We start from the raw sequence: 18,671 nt of genomic DNA, 5'->3' as shown, positions 1-18,671 counted from the left end.
TAGCGCGGCGAGTAGTTTTGCGTTTGGTACCTGACGACACGTTATTTGTAGTGGTGGCGATGGCTCCTGTGGCGGCGGAATGACAGGAGGAAGCAATCTCGGAACTCCAGAAGCTTCTGGCCACGCTGATATTTCCGGAACATCAGAAAAATTGGAGGCGTAAGTTCTGTTTAACCGTTGAAGAGTGTAGCAGTCGTCCACATACTGCAAAGGGTTGAACTTCATCTTCTTGCAGACGGCTAGAGCATGTAAACAAGGGAACTTGCAACGTTGAAACTCGCCACACGAGCAGGTGCAATCGCTCAGCTGAACAATCCATTCATCCTTTTGTAACGGTGTTGTGACCTGAAACGCATTATTGTCTACCGGCATTACAGTGTAATTGTAAGTAACGAAACATCCTGAATTCTTCAAGCTTGTCCATGACAGGTTCGGTGTACACATCGCCGCAGTTAAGAGAACTACGGCTAAAACTAAAAGACTCAAAAAAGGATCTCAGCTCATCAAATAGAAGCAGCACTGAACCTGTCACTACATGATCAGCCAGCTCAAATGCTTTACAAACTGCAAACAAAGCCTTTGTATTTATCTCCATGATTCCATATCTCCGACCATTGTCATGAACCAGAGCCCACAGATTTTGAGGGAATTGGTCTAACCATTTACGAGCCTCAGGGTTGTCTAAAAGATAAGCTAAGATTTGTATTTTACCTTAAGCTTCAAGTAGGCAATAGCATCTTTTCTTGAAGAGAACTTTGAAAGAACTGATGGTGCTTGTTCATCGATCAGAGACTTTAGCTGTTTGAGCTTCATTGATCCACCACTACCAGCATCCTGACAAATGTTTTTGCACATATACATATAGGTCATGAGTGGGATACTGGGATGTTATAGAAGTGACTGTTTAAAGTAAATTGACAACAAACCTTTTTAAGAATTTGCTTCCAGAGGTTCTTTAACTTGAATTTGGGTTCAACAATTTCATCGTGCTTCCTTTTCACAGGAAGAGATTTTTCGATAACAGAAACTTTGTCCTCATCTTCTACACTCTCTTCTTCTTCTTCTTCATCTTCTTCTTCTTCTTCGTCATCATTATCATCACTGTTATCAAAAGATGTTTTCTTCCCTTCGTAACGAACATCGGCTATTTTCTTTGGCCGGTCTTTGATACCCAGTCCTTGTTTTCCAGCCGTAGCTTTATCCTACATGACATTTTCACGGCATCAAGATGTTAGATGCCAACCTATATTCCACAAACAGCTTGGACAGAAGAGTGGACGGAGACAAACAAAACATACCTGAACCATGTTGTAAAGATTCTCTTGATCATTCTCACTAAACATTTTTCTCTCGCTAGCCTTTAATTTCTTTTTTCCTGACTTGGCCCCAAGAAGACCGCCTGAGACAAACCCGAATTTATTTCCCCACCAGTCCGAAGAAGGCTCTTCTGTTCAGCCCAAAAGATCCATACATTATCAGCTCAATGATTTGGGTACAATCTATCACCTTTTAACAGTAGCATGTTTATCCTCAGATATAATTTCAATATCCATAGTTCGCTTAACCTAGAAAACAATCAAATAATTTAGCATAAGTTAGAGTCTTATTTTCCTAACGCAATATCTTTACATAATAGTCATAGCAGAGAAAATCCTGAAATTATGCAAAAATAAACAATACGTAGAAATTATGAGTAATGCTAATAGACATGAATCCTGGCCATGAACGGATAAAAGTATGACAGAAGTGATTTGATAGCAAGCTTACCAGGATTCCTTCAAGATCTTTAGATGAGTAAGAATTGACAAGCTTCCCTTTCTCTTTACGTTTATACCTTCCTTGTGGGCGAGTGGCTTTAGCAACAATCTTCAACTTGGCAGGCTCAGATTTGGCACCATCTACACTTTTCATCTTCCTCATCCGAACCTATTATCATATGCCACAGAAACACAAATATTAGAAAGATTAAACTAACTACGTCAATAATCAAGAAAGAAATAACTGAAGTTACTAAGAAGTAGTTTTACCATCATCATTCTTGCCAGTCTTGGTAGGTGCTGCTTGCTGCAAATAACAAACAGAACAAAATTAAGACTAAAACCTACTTCCAATTTATTTCAAAGGGATTAGTTAAAAAACAAACATTACCACTTTCAATTTTCTTGAGAATGTTATCGAACTGAGTTGTATCAAATGCCCATGGATTTGGCTTATCAACACCAACACCTGCTCCAACATTTCAATTTTTCAGTCGTATAACATAAAACTATAGATGCATATACACACACATATATACAACACATTCCCCAAAAACAGAAAATGAAGTAGCTCTATCTTAACTCCACAACTTCACATTCACCAAATTACATAGACCTAGTAGCCACATACAAAAGGGTACTAGCTAGGCCTGGGCACTAATACCCGTTACCCGTACTCGACCCGTTACTCGGCTCGTACCCGTCCTAAAAAAAAGGGTACCCGCAGCTTTAGGGTCGAGTAAAGGGTATTATATTTATATTACCCGTGAGTAAGGGACGAGTATAGGGTATTAGTTTAGTTTTCAATACCCGTCCCGTTACTCGGCCCTTTACCCGTTTTGCTATCCGACCCGTAAATACCCGTTAATATTTTGTATTATTATTATTATTAATTTATAGAGTTAGAGTTAAAACCTAAGTTCAACTTAGCCTAACTGAATTAATATATTATTTTTATTTTCAAAATTCGTAATTTTATAATTTTGGAACTATATATTGCATAAATTTATAAATTTTTCATTTTTTGGATTTCAAAAGATAAAATTATTATTGCGATTATTAACATTTTTTTATCGGGTACTCGTTTTCCGGGTAATAATAAATGGTCGGGACGAGTAAAGGATCAACTATTTTTTACCGGGTACCCATTTCTCCGGGTACCCGTTATTTAAGGGTCGAGTATGAGTAAATTTTTTCTGTTACCCGTTAGGGTCGGGACGAGTAAAGGGTCGGAGAAAATTCAAGGGTACCCGTCCCGTGCCCAGCATCAGTACTAGCAACATCCCAACAGTAGAAGCAAGAAAGAACCGAAATAATTTCCCTGATTTCTCTCACAAGTATAAGGAACCCTAATAGAGCAAGCTAAAATTTCTCTTAAAAGAAATGAGATTTATCAGCAACACAAGAAGTACAAATTGTACAATCAAGCAAGAATATAACAAAAGAAAAAGAAACATGTAACTTAATACCTCAAGAAAAGACCCGCAGATTTTTCAGAATTGGAAGTAAAGATCACAGCTGCATTTAGGATTCCTCCGACGACCACCACTCTGAGTCTCTCACACTTAATTGAAAAAAAAAAAAAAAAAAAACCCGTTTAATAAAGGCAAAAATTAGGACTTAAAATAAAGAACAGCCAAAATAGAAGGCCCAAGTGAACGAATTTGAACTAACCAAATGATTTGAAACTGATCTCAGGAAATCTAATCGGTTCCGGTTCCGGTTCCGGTTCCGGTTCCGGTTTGATTTACCATTTAGCCAATGGAGGGTGTGTGCCAAAATTAGACAGACTATTGCTTAAATGATTAATAAATTAAATTTAAGTGATTAATTGTATAAACATTACCTGTTTAAATTTAATCAAACCAACTTCTGGTTAAGACAAAAGGAGGGAATGGTTGGTTCAGAGAACACCTAGTGCGTCGTCAATCTGAAGCAGCCTAACCATAAAATTACATAAACTGAATGATAAGGTAATAATAATGGCGGCTGAGTCTCAAAATTCGAAAGAACTTAACTGAAGTTTCACATAAAAAATAACAAAATTCCTAATAAGTTAATAATGGCTGAGTTTCAAAATTCAAAAGAACCAGTGAAGTTTCACATAAAAAATAACAAACACAGAGAACTTCCCTTCGTTGAAATCAAAGTTTTGAAAGTGAAAAAATTAGGATTGATCCGCCTTTCAATCATATCACGCAGCAGTCCCTCAGCATCACTCCAGTCTAATCTTCTTAGTCTAGACATCTTTGTCTTCCTTGCCCAGCTTTTCAATTGCCAAAATGGCATCAGTCACATCTTTCTGGAACTTCATTATCTCTTCCTCACCAATGCCAGACTCATTTAGCAACCGTGTGGCCGATTCCATCAATTCATGTATGGCCTTCTCTTTTTGCTCAGCACTAGCATCATTCTCCATGTTAGTTACAGCCAGCAGCAGCTCAGTTGCAACTTCAGCTATGTAAAACACAAACCAACCCGGCCGTTAGACAATATTTTATCTGAGCTTTATCTTCGGTTATTCTATACTTAACCTGTTAAAACTTAAACTATATTTACCCTGAGCCTGAGGAGGTTCTCCCGATATGCTTCTTTCGCATGTGAACAATGTATCCCACTTCAGTTTCAAGTCAAATTAGTGTATTTTCACCAAATTCAAACCTTTGTCAAAAACAATCGAAATGCATCAAATTAACCATTTATTTATTTTTATTTTTTTGAATGAAAAAATTAATCACTTAGCAATCAAAAAATAAACTTACAAGTTAAATAATAATAACCCAACAAGTAATGTTTATTTGTCTGTCATGTACATCTTATGTGCATTATATTTGATTTGATTGAGTTACCTAGTCTTTCCGCTTTAATTAGTCATGTCTACGCATCAAATTTTTGATTTGTTACTAAGAATCGAACAGATGAACATGGAGGATGCTTGTGCTGATGAAAAAAAGAAGGCCGTGGATGAAATGATGGAATCTAATCCTTGTTTTGATGGACATAAACACTAATCATGGCACATCTAACGACTAACATAGTCCATTTTGGTACTCACCCTTGGTTTTGCATAACCAGATTGAACCACAATCCGTTTTTTTTTATAGTAAAATAGGAAAGTGGAAAACAATTTTAAAAAAAAATGTCTCCGTCGCCGGGACTCGAACCCGGGTCTCTCGGGTGAGAGCCGAGTATCCTAACCAGCTAGACTACGACGGATTTTGTTTTGTTATTTACATATGATGTATATAACCTTTATTATTGAATGTTGCATCGCTGTGCGTGATTTTTTAAGAACAACTTGTTAGCATCATACAAGACATGTAGCATAACATATAGGAACATAATTTAGAAATTAAAAATCATGGTAAATAAAAGTATCTTTTATTTTATTGTTCAAATAGATATACAATACAAAATATGATAATGAAATCATTGATTCTTATGTACAGATAGGAATATAACTTTACAAATACAAGGGAATTAAGTTGGAAATGTGGAGAAAGTTTTCATGTAAACATTAGACACTAGAATGCAATTTAATTACGCAAAATCGTTATATATACATATTAAAAAAAAAATGAGAAACCGCTTAATTAGTTCGGTTTTGTATCTCGGACCAGTCTGTTCCGTGTTCGCATCATATTGTTGTTATCTTCAACATTTTGGTTTAGGAATACCACACGATTCGAGACGAGAGATAAGGGCTTTGCTCTTGGTGGTTTTAATTACATCACACAGACATGATTGCTGCTCTTTCAAAATGTCACAACATGAAACTGAAATCTTTAATTCACTACCAAGAGAATACAAGCACGTCTGAATCTTACTTTTATCACATGATTTTCCATTCCCCTCGGATCTACTGCCGCCGGCATTGATAGTTTTTATCGGAAGAGGTAACGATGCAAAGAGTACGACGAATGTGATGAGCAACAACGCGACGGTCTTCATGGATAGTTTATTTGTTTAGATATATCTATAGCAGATTAATACTTCAGATTTATTCCTAAGATAAAAATTGAGAACTTGATTAGGTATATATATATTAGATAATTAAGGATTCCAATTGTATGGTATTGCGTAATGAACGTGTTTTTGTTAATAAACCTGACCATAAATAATTGTTATTTAAATATAGCCTAAATGTAAGGCTAAATCGCTTTTCCACATTGAGTTTGAGAAATTTATAGAAATACTAAATTAGGATCCATGTAATAGATTATTTTAATATGAAAATAATTTTAATTATTTTTGAAATTTTAATTGGTTGATTAGAAATCAATTACTAAATTTTACATCTACTTATCAGGTTAAATATATAAAGAAAATTAATGAGACATGCATAAATTAAACGAAAAATTAAATTTCATACAAACCTCAATTTTAACAATTGAAACAAACAAAAAAAAAAATTCAAATGACAACCCATTACCAAACACTTCGAACCAATATCTACAATTTATTGATGTTCTGTTGTTATATGATATAAGGCTTATGCTGCCGCGTTCCATTTCATAAAGTAAATTAAGAATTATTTTTCTAAAAAAATACAGCAAAGATGAAGATGTTAAAGTGAAAGTCCATATTGAAAAGAAAAAAATATACTTTCTGTTTTACGTCTTCAAAAAGTGCCTTGATCATATAAGTACCTCACAGGTAATTATAATCACGCTCCTCCCATTTTATTAAGATAAGTAGAGGCAGCGCTTAATGGTTCCATTAAACTGGAAAAACTAGACGACTCGGAAATTATTATTTAAATTTGTGATATAATCGTATCTTTCAATTTCACAATTTTTCTACGTAGACCAAGTATAAATGAGTCTTCTCCAAAAATTTAAAAGCCAACATGTTCCGCGCGCTAAGCAACAACATGTCCAAACTTCCAATCATTTGTCTCTCATGTACCGTGAGTTGAAGGATATCAAAAGGTGAGTGGTCTTGCTTTAATTTCAGAACGTAAAGCAATAAATAACCATTGAGAAAATGGGTAGTTTGTTCCTCAATCTCACAAGTTCAATGGGTAGTTTGTTCCAACGTTTTTGCTGTATTGTGTTGGTGGTCTCAATCAAAGTAATGTAATAAGAAGACAAGATTTTAATGGTAGATATATATCAAAGTCAACCTTATATTCTTTAGTTTTTTTAAAAAAATATACATATATGTGGAATCATTAATTAATTCTTCTTACAAACAAGAGAAATGAGAAAGGTGAAGACAATGTTCCTAACAAGAAAGAGAGTCAAAGACACGACTCAACGTATCTTCGGTATATGGTTGGGTGTTGGCACCACATTGTTATTATTTTCAACATTTGGGCTCGGGAACACCACAAGACTTGAGCTGAGAGCTAATGACACTTTTACTGAGGGTGACACGGTGTTTAATTTCATCACACATGCATGCTTGGGTCTCTTTCATTGTCTCACAACATGAGTTCGGCAGCTCCAATCCCCGAGACATACCGTCAAAGCAAAGCTGAAGCGCATTCAGTTTTTTCGGAGTTGTACCACATGCTTCTCCACTCCTCTCGGGAATAGTGCACTCTTTGTATTTGGGCTCGGGAACACCACAAGATTTGAGATGGGATCTAATGACACTTCTATTCAAGGTGACACGGTGTTTAATTTCATCACACAGGCAGTCTTGGGTCTCATTCATTGTCTCACAACATGAGTTCGGCAGCTCCAATCCCCGAGACATACCGTCAAAGCAAAGCTGAAGCGCATTCAACTTTTTCGGAGTTGTATCACATGCTTCTCCACTCCTCTTGGAAGTACTGCCGCTGGCAGCGGTAGCTTCTGTTGAAGGAGGGAATGATGCCGAGACTATGGCGAATGCGATAAGGAACAATGCTACGATCTTCATCATGTCTTGTTGTTTGTTTGGGATTCGTCTTGTTTTCTAAGAGGATCTCTTAAGTATTTATAGAATAATTAAGGGTTCCCATTGTATGGCATTGGCGTTTTAGCTTCTTTTAGCAACATGAACATAATTTAGCTGTTATGTAAATATAGCCCAAAAGTAATGCTAGCTAATATAAGCTTTAGGAATTTATAGAAATGCTAGTTTTGGGTTTCGTGTAATAACGTGGATTGTGTTTGTGTAATGCAAAAACAACTTATTTATCATAACCCTTTTCCAAAAACTTTCAACCTATCTTAGTATAGTTCATATAAAAGTTAACACTTTCAAAATAGTTCATTTTTTTTTTCTTAACTTCGTCCAGCTTTACATAATACTTTTCTTAGTAGTTGCATGAAAAACAAAGAAATGAAACAAAGGGATAAAAGAGGAGACGAAATGTGTTTTTTTTTTTTTGTTTGTTTGCATCAAAGATGTTTGAAACAAGGAGATCAAGCATAGGAATCTAACTTATTTCATGGAAGATCCTATGTGAAAGAAGTCCTCTCTCTCTCTTTCTCTCTCCCTCTCTTAAAACCGAGTCTTCAGGGATCAAACTTCATCCCATTGCATACTTCTGAGTCCAGCTTCGGGCAGTAGACTCATACTTGGCTCTGTCGGTTTTGTACATGTGAGCAATCTCAGGAACCAAAGGATCATCTGGGTTTGGGTCCGTTAACAATGAACAGATCGAAAGCAACACCTATAAGTTCACAATAAGATCGGATTAAAATCAGAGTAGATTCATTATCTATATCTCTATTGCTATTGGTAAACGAGTGTTTTTTTTCACCTTTGATATGGTGAGTGCAGGGCTCCATTGTTCTTTCAGGATGTCGAGGCAAATGCTCCCGTTGCTGTTGACATTAGGATGAAACACTTTGGTCCTAAACGCAACCTGCAAGGGAAAAAGGTTCATTTCAATTCCACTAGAACCCATTCAATGATGTCAATTTGGTGAAAATGATATTCACCTTTGGTGGTTTGAAGGGATAATCCGGAGGGAAGTGAATGGTCACGAGAAAGACACCGCCTGAATAAGGACTCTCGGACGGACCCATGATCGTAGCTTGCCAATGAAACATGTCTTCCGCAACAGGGCCTTGAGGATTCACAATGGTTCATACAAGAAAAAAAAAATAGAAAGTTTAGCTTTGATAAGGCATTAACAGGAATACACACAATAACACAGAAAGACTCATGCGAAAGCAGTTTATTGAGACTTCTCTAGCAGAAGAATGCAATGAGCAGTTTGAGAATCTACTAAAACAACCTCTGACTCTATGGGGACCAACAATACCAATTCATTCTACACTTTCACAATTTAAAAGACACGTATAACACCCAAATACAATAGATAAAACTAACAAAAAGACTTAACAGCTTTCTACTCAAAACTGAAGAACAAGTAAGACCGTCCATTTATCCTGATCTGAAACGGTGTTACAGTAAAGAAGATCCGGACCCTCATTGCGAGGAACAAGTTTGTGATATCCATTAATGTATACTTAGATAAACAAGCAGGATGAAATGATTGAAATCTATGATATGCACCAAAAGCTCAATCCTAAGGAAAAAAAAAATATCAATTTTCAATTGCTATCTCCAAAACTATGAATCTATGATCATAAGATAGATCTAAAATCAGTACCCAGAAGCTTCTAGTAAGAAAAAAAAATCTCAACTTTTAACAGTTATCTTATTGATTTATAGTCACTTCACCCATCAGTAAGTATGTACGATTCTAAGAAAGAGACTCAAATTTCAACTGGGTATACTCAAGATCTCTAGAGAAACTATGTTCTCAGTGATTAAAACACAAAAAGATTTCACTTTTTATTTTAGATATAAGATCTAGAACAACAAAGAGAAAGAGAAGAAGAGATGAAGTACAAACCAGCACTGCAGGAGGTTGGAGGATCCTTCTGAAGATCCTTGAGCTCTTTCAAGATCCGTTTCGAAGCCATTTCTCAACAAACTCCTTAGATCCAATCCTAAGAAACAAAAAAACCCTAGATCGATTCAGATTCAGTAACGTAAAAGGATAAACGAAACAAAGGAACGAGTTAAGGTTGAAAAAAACTTTCAGAACAAAAAAAAAAAAGCTTTTATTACCTCAAAACAGATCCTCCAAAACTCGCTTCACGATTCACTCCTGCAGCTGATTTCTGAGAAAGAGACAGAGATGAAGAGAGAACCTTTGATTTGAGAGACCTAAAAGCAAATATAAAATAATAATTAAAATAAAATAAAATAAAATAAAAAGAAGATATTTATAATGACCTCCTGAATTAATAATTGCCAGCTATTTTCCAGCCAGCCAGAGAATAATAATTAATTTTGGATATAAATAATTAAAAAGGAGAACCTCTGAGTGAGGTAGAGTGTTTCATACATGCTTTAAAAAGGGATTAGCCTTAAACCCTTAGGGTTTTTGTTTGTCTTCCAGCGAAATCGACATTTCGTCTTCCCAAAGTACTGACTGACACAAAGAGAGATAGAGATCAGAATCAATGGCGGCTAAGGGTCCGTTGAAGCTAAAATTCAAAGGAAAAACAACAAAAGGATCAAAGGGAGGATCAACTTCAACTTCTTCCTCCTCCTCCTCGTCTGTGTCTTCCAAGTTCGAGGTCATCAAGGATTGGACAAACTGGTCATTGAAGAAAGCCAAAGTCGCCACTCACTATGGTCTCATCCCTCTCATCATCATCATCGGCATGAATTCAGATCCTAAACCTCATCTCTTTCAGCTTATCAGTCCCTTTTGAATCTTCTTCTTCCTTAGTACTGTTGCTTTCAGTTATGTTCTTTTCTCGATATATGAAATGGATTTGTATTTGTTTCTGAATTTATAATTCAAAGTTTCATTCTTTTTTTTTACAAAATCTGCTCTGTTTACTGTAACCAATCACTCAAATAGCATTTCACTTCTCAAATTCAATAAAAGAATTGCTTTAAAAGGCTACAACTTTGTGTTTGTTCTCTCATTCTGCATCAGTTGATCGAATATCTTCAATCAATTTCAAAACTTGAGATATATGAGGTCGATCTTGTTGCTTCAGAGCAACACAAGCCAATCCTATTTGCAACATCTCTACCATTTCTTCCTCGAAACCACCTGATTGACTCAGTATCTCCATGTCAAAAACCTCCCCTGTCCACTCATTCGCCACCACATTTCTTATCCAGCTAGCTAAATCCATGTTTTCGCCTTGTGTTGTTACTAATGCCGCTGGACTTACTGGTGATTTCCCTGTCAAGAGCTCGAGTAAAACCACACCGAAGCTGTATACGTCTGAAGACTGTGTGCTTCTTCTCGTGTCTGTTATTTCAGGTGCGTGGTAACCTGAATTAAGGCAAGTGGTTTGAGGCAGAGATCTCATGATTGTCGTCAAGCCAAGATCGCCTACGCAGCCATAGCATTGTGAGTCTAAGAAGATGTTTGAGGACTTGATGTTCCCGTGGATGAGTTTACCATTGTTCCCTTCATGGATTTTAGCCAGCCCTCTCACTGCCCCAGTTGCTATTTTCAATCTTGCATCCCAATCTAACGGTACTCGACGATACCTTCCTCTGTTTCCTGCAATCAAAATTGAAACTTTTTGTTGTTTACTCATTGTTGCTTTTGACTAAACATAAGAATGAGAAAGTGAAAGAGTAACTAACCGTGCAGTAATTCGAAGAGGCTTCCTTGACTGTAATAGCTATAAACAGCGAGCTTATCGTCTTTGGAATAGTAGTAAGCCTTAAGCTCAGCTACATTCTCATGTCTGATCATACCAATGATCTCCATTTGCTGCTCGAACTCTCGTCTTCCAACTACAACTTCCTTCAGTCTCTTCACTACGACCGTGCTCATGTCCTCCATTGTTACCATATAGGTTGCCCCAAAAGCACCCTTCCCCAAAACTTCTGAAGATGAGGTTAGCAAATCATCTAAATCAAAGGAATGGTTTTTTCCCCCGAAAAATATGATCTTCCCGCCTTCTTCAGTGTTATCATCTCTAGACGTCCAGTTTCCTGGAGGAGCAGAAGACGAGTCTCTCTTCCTCAGTTTCCCTGGGAAGCATTTCTTCCGTAGGCAGCAAGCGATCATTATAACGGAGAACCCAAAGACACCTAACACGCAAGCTGCAGCCAGAATCAGTAGGAAAGCAATCTGGTTTAACCCGAAAGGAATCTTGTGTTGTTGTTCCTTCTTCCTCTCGGTAGTGTTGTTGCCAGAAAAGGCTGAACTTTGGAATCTTTGAAGAGACTTTGGTATTGTACCGACGAGCTTGTTGTTGGACAAGTTGAGTTGACTCAGCTTTGGAAGATCAAGATCGGGGATTTCTCCAGAGAAGGAATTGTTTGCGAGGTTCAAGACTCTAAGGCTGGTCAAACCCGAAAGAGAAGCTGGGATGCTTCCGTTGAATCCATTGTTAGACAGATCAAGAACCTTGAGATTCTTTAACTCGGAGAGAATCGATGGTAAAGGACCAGAGAGGCGGTTGTGTTGTAGATAGAGATGAGTCAAGTTGTTGAGATTGATGAAATCAGAAGGGAAGTCTCCGGTGAAATGGTTATTTCGAAGGCTTAAAACCTTGAGAGAAGAGAGACGACTGATGGTGAAAGGAGGAATCAAACCGTTGAATCCAACCGCAGGCAATCTAACGGATACAACTCGATCACGGTTTGCGTTGCAGGTAACTCCGGTCCAGCGATGACAAACCGGAGAGCTCTGGTTCCAAAGGAGATGAGACGAACTTAAATGAGACAAGAAATCAAGCAAAGCTTTCTTGTCTTCTTCAAGAGTCTGAGATGAAGAAATCTGAACAAAACAGAGAATCAAAGAGAAGAAGAAGAAGAAGAAGAAGAAGATATGCATTGTGAAGAAACTAGTTTTTTTTTGTTTCAAACTGTAAAAAGGAAAAACAGAGAATTATTCTTTAGCTTGAGAAGTTTGTAAGGATTAAAAAAAGAATTATGAAAGTGAGGTTTCAAAAGATACGCCGGCAGGTTTTAGCCGGCGAACCAAAAAAAAAAAGTCTTCACTTTTATAAGCAGAGAAAACAAAAGAAACGTTGACCGTTTCTATGCACTGAAGCTTATGATCGTTGAGTACTTATAAACTCATTGGCTTCAAAGCATTTTCACACACACTAACGGCTAATATATCTCTTTACTGGTAAGCATGTAACGTAAGCGCGGAAAAATTCAGAGGTTTTTTGGCTCACAAAATAATTAATAAGAGTTGTTAATTTTTGAGAATTGAGCTTATCTCTATTCATTATTTATAATCATATCCAACACTGTTGACAAAAAAAAAAAAAAAAAAGAAATCATATTCAAAAACTAGAAGTGGTTAAAAATTTGCTTTTTTTTGCTAACAAATGTGACTAGGACTTAGAAATTGGGACAGATACACACAATGACACACAGAAACAAGGGCTTGATAAAATTTTGAGTGAAAAAAAAAAGAAAGAAATGAGTGATTACAATTAAATAATACTCCTTACAAAGAAAAAAATTAGAAGATAGATTCACACATACATATTATTATATTAAGGAAAATATATAAAAATACATCTATATAATTTGTAAAATTTAATGTTATAATGCATATGAAAATAAAATGAGATTTGTTTCTCAATAATATGATTGATGTATATTTATTGACATAAAAATGAGAAACACGTGACGTGATAAAGAAATACCATACTCTTTATTAATATTTTTTTTTTTTATGTCGGAAAAAAAATAAGGATTTCCGATTGATTGGGCTCTACAAAGAAATAACATATCTTAGGAATTGGGCTTATAAAATACCATACTCGTATCTAAGGGATTGGGCCTATAAAAGTACTATACTCTTTCTTTCTTGCTATTATTATTCATACAAGATATATGGTGATTTACACATAATGCACTAATCCTTCTCTTTCGTCTCTTCCAAGTATTGCTTTTTTTTTTTTTTTGGTAAAAAAGTATTGCTTTTGTTTCTCCTCGCATCCATATTTTGTAATTGAGTCTTGCAAAAAAGAAAATAAAGTCTTCAAATAGTCATTTCTGCATATTCTATTATATATAGTTATATTAGATTTTTTTTAAAAAAAAATCAGGTGTACTACTACATAAAACAAACATAAAGATAGTTCATGTAGTATTACAAGAAAATAAAGGTATAAAGAGACTTACAAGAAAATGTACTCGGGGCAGTGAGATATTCCACATTCTCAGATTTTACAAAAGTGTCCGTCGCAAAAAAATGTACTTGTATGGTACTTATCTAAGCTGCATGGAATTGGAAGCGGATACACGGAAGCGGAAATATTTGAAAGCGTAGAAACAATATTTTTGAAAAAATTAGGAACTGAGTACGCGTTGGAAGTGTAAATACATATATATTATATATATATACATACATATACTTATAATATCAAACATATTCTATCAAATGTTTAATATAATGTTATTGGTAATCGGGTATATATATATATATTAGTTTTGTGTTTAAGTGGCGATGATCTAAAATGGTACAAAGGTTAAGGTGTCCCGTCGAATGTAGGGGACCAGGGTTCAATCAACATGTAGACGATAGTTTTAATTTTCTCACAATTTATCCGGTTCCGGAGCGAGAATAGACACACCTCCGACGATTATGTGCAACGTATTCACCTCTCTTGTTTAAACCAATCAAATAATGCCACATTATATTAAATAAAATAGATATTAATAAACATTTTTAAAAAGTTATTAAACAAAAATTATAATATATTAATTTAAATAAATCCAAACCAACACATATAATATATTATTTCAATATATTTATAAACTCAAATCAATATATAATTTAATATATAAATCATATTCAAAAACTATAAGTGGTTAGAAATTTGCTTTTTGCTAACAAATGTGACTAAGAGGGGTTATTGGTTCTATTATTTTAATGGATTTGGAAATCCAGACAAAAATTATGTGTTATTCAATCATTGATTTTAAAATACTTATCAAAATGATGTGTTATTGGTTCTATGATTTACAAATACTTGTTAAAATCCCATGTTATTCATTTAATGATTTGTTTTTGGATTTCAAAATCCATAATATGTTTTAAATGGATTTGTATGGATTTGAAAGTGTAAAATAGAAGGATTCAAATCCAAGGATAAAACATGTTATTTCAAAATCCATGTATTTTGATTTCTAGAATTTACAATTCCATATGGATTTAGAAATCATTCATCCAATACTAAGACTTGGAAATTGGGACAGATACACACAATAAAAAAAAAAAGGGCTTGATAAAATTTTGAGTGAAAAAAAGAAAGAAATTAGTAATTATAGCCACAAATTAGTGATTACAATTAAATAATACTCCTTACAAAGAAAAAAATAAGAAGATAGAAAAATGTATAAAAGTACATCTATATAATTTGTAAAATTTAATGTTATAATGCATATGAAAATAAAAATGAGATTTGTTTCTAAATAATATGATTAATGTATATTTACTGACATAAAAATGAGAAACACGTGACGTGAGTGAGATGGGGATGGTTCTAGACTTTAATTCTATAGTCCCAATCTTCTAGTTGGATGAACAACATAACTGCTGATTCTGTGACCCAAACCCACCATAATAATAACGAAGACGAAACGGCTTCTTCATCATCCATATATCTCTTCTCTACTCCATTACAACAACAACATCTCTCTCACACTGGTTTTGTAATTCTCTCCGCTAAGAGGCGAAAAAGATGAACGATGCCGAAGTTGTCAACCAGTTCCACCAGATGCTTAGCTTTTTCCGCCAGGAAGCTGAAGAAAAGGCCAATGAGATCTCTATCTCCGCTGAAGAAGTCCGTAAATCTTCTCTCTCTCTCTCTCGATCTCTTGATCTTACTTGTCTATTTCGTGTTAAGTTCTCCGGAATATTCACTACACTGCACAATGTATTGTGTGAGCATTTTGATCTTTCTTCTGAAAAGTTCTTGACTCTTGTGTGACTATTACACTTGATCTTCGGATCTTAAGATTTTTCCGTCAACAAGTTCATAGGCTCTGTGGGGTTATATTTGTGATCTGAGCAAAGGGTTTTGATCTAACTTTGTGTGGTAATGTGGGTTACATGTGGTTGATGTTACAGGAATTCAACATTGAGAAGTTGCAGATAGTTGAAGCAGAGAAGAAGAAGATTAAACAAGAGTATGAGAAGAAGGAGAAACAGGTCGATGTCAGAAAGAAGATGTGAGCTCTCACATCTTTCTCACTCTCCTCCTCCTCCTCTGTTTGTACTGAGATCTGAAAATTATGTGTTCCTCTTTGTTTCTTTTAAGAAATATAGATAGAGTGTGGTTATGTCTTGATTTTAGGCCACGGCTAATTGTCTATGTTCTCTGTAATAGTGATTACTCAATGCAACTGAATGCGTCGAGGATCAAGGTTCTACAAGCTCAAGATGACATTGTCAATGCAATGAAAGAAGAGGCTGCTAAGAAACTCTTGAAAGTTAGCCAACATGGCTTTTTCAACCTTCATCACCGTCAGTATAAACATCTCTTGAAAGATCTCATTGTCCAGGTTCTGATCAGTCTTAAGTTAAATTACAAAGAAAGCTCATTTGTTCTTTTCTCTGTAATAATTGTTCTCTAAATTTTGTGTTTGGGATGTGATTTGTAGTGTTTGCTTAGATTGAAAGAGCCTGCAGTGTTACTGCGTTGTCGTGAAGAAGATCTTCACATGGTTGAGTCTATGCTGGATGAAGCGACTGAGGAATATTGTGAGAAAGCAAAGGTTCATGCTCCTGAGATCGTTGTCGACAAGGACGTTTTCCTTCCTCCTGCTCCTTCAGATGATGATCCTCATGCCCTTTCCTGGTAATTAAATTTCCATCAAAACTATGAAAGAACCAAAACTCTAATACCAAATTGATGACACTTGTGGATATATATACAACAGTGCAGGAGGAGTGGTGTTGGCTTCTCGTGATGGGAAAATCGTGTGTGAAAACACGCTTGATGCGAGGTTGGAGGTTGCCTTCCGCAAGAAACTTCCCGAGGTTAGACAAAATCCCCCATTTGCTCTCCTAAATTTGCAGTAGTCTCATTGCTTTCAAAACTACTCTTCCCATTTGTCCTCCAATTTGATCTTCTTTTAAGCATTTAAACTTTTGTTCTTGAATGTGTGTAGATCCGAAAGTCGCTCATTGGCAAGGTTGGTGAAGCTTGAATGATGAAATGACTCCTCCAACTTTATATATAACCAAGAAAAATTTGTGGCTCTCCATTTATCCATTTCTTTCTATTGTCACCATTTTTTTTTTGAAACTTTGTGTAATGTACTTGTTGATGGGCATTGGACTTTTGTTGTTAACTTTAGTTCATTATTTGTTTGGGTTTGGTGATGTAATAATAAAGTGTAAGTTGCTCTACTGGTCACTTTTTTGTTGATGTGCGTGCAACAAAGCGTCCTAGATTTAGTACTTGTCCTTACTGACACATGGTTGACTGCAAGAAAGAAACAAAGCGTCACAAGAGGGTCAAAGTCTCCCCCTTCTTCGTTACATTCACATACTTTTTATTTTGATATCTATATATATAAAGTTAACTTTGCTCACTTCTCCTTCCTCCACATCACCAACCACCTAATCAACTTTTTTTTTTGCATAAAAATAATTATTTTTAATATTCATTAATTGCATATTTATTAATTATAATTAATAACAGTAAAAGTAAATAACAAACGAATTAACTAAAATTAATTAAATTTTAGAATAGTATAAATAATAATATAATTTTTTAGTAAATAATAAAATTAATAACTATCTAAAAATGAATTAAGTAAATTTAATGAAAATTTTAAAATAGTAAAAATAATACAATAAATTTGTTTTAGTAATAACATTATTATTAAAATTATTACCAAAAAATGATTATATTCCAAAATTTAGATTGGGTTAATGGGTTTTAGAATGTAAGTAAGATTTTAATGCATGGTGGAATAAAAAAAACAAGTTATGTAATTGTATTTATAAAAATCTAAACATGAAAATAAAATTGAAGTGAAACATTAGTTTCTAAGAAACATATACTATAAAGATTTATTATTAAATTTTACTTATAAGAAAGAAAATATTAATTACTTAACTTAACTTAACTTAAAAGTTTTGATCTAAAACAAAGGGGCACACTTTTATTTGGGAAAACTATGAAAAAAATTTTTGAAAAAATAATCTATCTAAAAAACAAAATCAATGGTCAGGAAATATAGAAAAAATAATATACAAGCCGTTACAAAAAGTGGCATGTGATTTGTGTAGCATATCTTATAAGGTGGAGCTACAATTTTATAACATGATATAAAATATATATAACAAATATAACATATATATATCTATATATAGTCAAATTCTTTTAACCCAAAACATTGGAATTTGTTCAAAAAAAAAAAACCCAAAACAATGGCAAAACAACATATTTAAAGTATACTATATTTTTTTTTAGAAGACGAAGATGGGGTTACATCACAATATTAACATCTGCAAATAGCATATGAGATTTTAGAAATATATGTAGCTTGGATTAATGAATAAATATTCATTGTGGGGTTTAAATATTTCATCATTTAAGCATTTTTGACTTAGTCTGAAATTATATTATGACAGATGATGCATTTGGACAATCTCATTGTAGCGACATAGCAGTAAAACTGTTCATGAAACTTTGTATATTTGCATTTAATGTTGGATATCGATATGTTTAAATTGTCTCTATAATTAGGTCAATGATCGACATTGACGTTAGAACTTTTAAAATTATGTTTTCGTGGGATATGAATATGGAATAAACTCTTTTAAAGATAAAAAATTTTGTCGACAATATTATTGCGACACCAGACAATATATGTTATATATAGATTAGTAAAATAAGTACGGTATTTATATAGATTTATCCTTTAATCTTTAAATTATATTCATATTAAATGATTCTTATTGATAAAAAATTTAACTAAAATCCCACGTAAAATCGC

At 34.5% G+C, this 18,671-nt stretch overlaps 6 protein-coding genes and 1 non-coding gene across 9 annotated transcripts; 2 read left to right on the top strand and 5 right to left on the bottom strand.

Annotated features, from left to right (window-relative positions):
* Window positions 1–678: 678 nt before the first annotated feature.
* On the bottom strand, window positions 679–1,565 carry LOC104716090 (G-patch domain-containing protein 1-like). The gene is made up of 3 exons (XM_087467687.1): window positions 1,299–1,565; window positions 927–1,202; window positions 679–834 (listed from the first exon to the last, which is right to left on the bottom strand). The coding sequence occupies exons 1-3, from the start codon at window positions 1,341–1,343 to the stop codon at window positions 694–696; spliced, it is 462 nt and encodes a 153-aa protein (XP_087323813.1). The 5' UTR covers window positions 1,344–1,565; the 3' UTR covers window positions 679–693.
* A 3,335-nt stretch (window positions 1,566–4,900) lies between these two features.
* On the bottom strand, window positions 4,901–4,973 carry TRNAE-CUC (transfer RNA glutamic acid (anticodon CUC)). Its single transcript has one exon. It is a non-coding gene; the product is annotated as a tRNA-Glu (tRNA).
* A 149-nt stretch (window positions 4,974–5,122) lies between these two features.
* LOC104714784 (uncharacterized) lies at window positions 5,123–5,764 on the bottom strand. The gene is given in 2 exon segments (XM_010432243.3): window positions 5,123–5,413; window positions 5,415–5,764. Coding segments are annotated over 2 exon segments (357 nt in total). The 5' UTR covers window positions 5,709–5,764; the 3' UTR covers window positions 5,123–5,350.
* Window positions 5,765–7,946: 2,182 nt separating this feature from the next.
* On the bottom strand, window positions 7,947–9,961 carry LOC104714783 (ubiquitin-conjugating enzyme E2 28). Of its 3 annotated transcripts, none has more exons than XM_010432239.3 (5): window positions 9,777–9,961; window positions 9,559–9,655; window positions 8,636–8,763; window positions 8,455–8,559; window positions 7,947–8,364 (listed from the first exon to the last, which is right to left on the bottom strand). In XM_010432239.3, the coding sequence occupies exons 2-5, from the start codon at window positions 9,626–9,628 to the stop codon at window positions 8,221–8,223; spliced, it is 447 nt and encodes a 148-aa protein (XP_010430541.1). In that variant the 5' UTR covers window positions 9,629–9,655; window positions 9,777–9,961; the 3' UTR covers window positions 7,947–8,220. The 3 variants fall into 3 exon arrangements, with proteins under 3 accessions (XP_010430541.1, XP_010430542.1, XP_019085245.1); XM_010432240.3 differs by having other exon boundaries at window positions 9,559–9,673; window positions 9,777–9,916; XM_019229700.2 differs by having other exon boundaries at window positions 9,559–9,642; window positions 9,777–9,836.
* A 124-nt stretch (window positions 9,962–10,085) lies between these two features.
* Window positions 10,086–10,546, top strand: LOC109126528 (mitochondrial import receptor subunit TOM7-2-like). Its single transcript, XM_019230176.2, has one exon. The coding sequence runs from the start codon at window positions 10,175–10,177 to the stop codon at window positions 10,427–10,429; it is 255 nt and encodes an 84-aa protein (XP_019085721.1). The 5' UTR covers window positions 10,086–10,174; the 3' UTR covers window positions 10,430–10,546.
* Window positions 10,547–10,578: 32 nt separating this feature from the next.
* Window positions 10,579–12,797, bottom strand: LOC104716089 (putative inactive receptor-like protein kinase At1g64210). Its single transcript, XM_019230175.2, has 2 exons — window positions 11,328–12,797; window positions 10,579–11,241 (listed from the first exon to the last, which is right to left on the bottom strand). Exons 1-2 carry the CDS (start codon window positions 12,526–12,528, stop codon window positions 10,646–10,648), a joined length of 1,797 nt encoding a protein of 598 aa, XP_019085720.2. The 5' UTR covers window positions 12,529–12,797; the 3' UTR covers window positions 10,579–10,645.
* Window positions 12,798–15,176: 2,379 nt separating this feature from the next.
* On the top strand, window positions 15,177–17,073 carry LOC104714782 (V-type proton ATPase subunit E3). The gene is made up of 6 exons (XM_010432238.2): window positions 15,177–15,502; window positions 15,790–15,890; window positions 16,049–16,223; window positions 16,323–16,519; window positions 16,602–16,701; window positions 16,833–17,073. The coding sequence occupies exons 1-6, from the start codon at window positions 15,401–15,403 to the stop codon at window positions 16,869–16,871; spliced, it is 714 nt and encodes a 237-aa protein (XP_010430540.1). The 5' UTR covers window positions 15,177–15,400; the 3' UTR covers window positions 16,872–17,073.
* The last annotated feature ends 1,598 nt before the right edge of the window (window positions 17,074–18,671 follow it).

Source organism: Camelina sativa, chromosome 9 (genome assembly GCF_030686135.1).
Source record: "Camelina sativa cultivar CO46 ecotype springtype chromosome 9, ASM3068613v1".
In the NCBI taxonomy this organism is placed as follows: Eukaryota; Viridiplantae; Streptophyta; class Magnoliopsida; order Brassicales; family Brassicaceae; genus Camelina; species Camelina sativa.
The sequence above is the reverse complement of the archived record's forward strand: the minus strand, read 5'-3'. Positions and strand labels throughout refer to the sequence as shown.

Excerpts from the sequence above, each read along its gene's own strand:
- LOC109126528 (XM_019230176.2), top strand. The coding sequence starts at position 10,175 with ATGGCGGCTAAGGGTCCGTTGAAGCTAAAATTCAAAGGAAAAACAACA.
- LOC104716090 (XM_087467687.1), bottom strand. The coding sequence starts at position 1,343 with ATGTTTAGTGAGAATGATCAAGAGAATCTTTACAACATGGTTCAG. Across the intron at positions 1,203-1,298 it reads ATCTTTACAACATGGTTCAG|GATAAAGCTACGGCTGGAAA; the intron begins GTATGTTTTGTT and ends AATGTCATGTAG. Across the intron at positions 835-926 it reads GGAAGCAAATTCTTAAAAAG|GATGCTGGTAGTGGTGGATC; the intron begins GTTTGTTGTCAA and ends AACATTTGTCAG.
- LOC104714783 (XM_010432239.3), bottom strand. The coding sequence starts at position 9,628 with ATGGCTTCGAAACGGATCTTGAAAGAGCTCAAGGATCTTCAGAAGGAT. Across the intron at positions 8,560-8,635 it reads ATCCCTTCAAACCACCAAAG|GTTGCGTTTAGGACCAAAGT; the intron begins GTGAATATCATT and ends TTTCCCTTGCAG. Across the intron at positions 8,365-8,454 it reads CTGCACTCACCATATCAAAG|GTGTTGCTTTCGATCTGTTC; the intron begins GTGAAAAAAAAC and ends GTGAACTTATAG.
- LOC104714782 (XM_010432238.2), top strand. The coding sequence starts at position 15,401 with ATGAACGATGCCGAAGTTGTCAACCAGTTCCACCAGATGCTTAGCTTT. Across the intron at positions 15,503-15,789 it reads TCTCTATCTCCGCTGAAGAA|GAATTCAACATTGAGAAGTT; the intron begins GTCCGTAAATCT and ends TTGATGTTACAG. Across the intron at positions 16,224-16,322 it reads TGAAAGATCTCATTGTCCAG|TGTTTGCTTAGATTGAAAGA; the intron begins GTTCTGATCAGT and ends TGTGATTTGTAG.
- LOC104716089 (XM_019230175.2), bottom strand. The coding sequence starts at position 12,528 with ATGCATATCTTCTTCTTCTTCTTCTTCTTCTTCTCTTTGATTCTCTGT. Across the intron at positions 11,242-11,327 it reads CCTCTTCGAATTACTGCACG|GAAACAGAGGAAGGTATCGT; the intron begins GTTAGTTACTCT and ends TTTTGATTGCAG.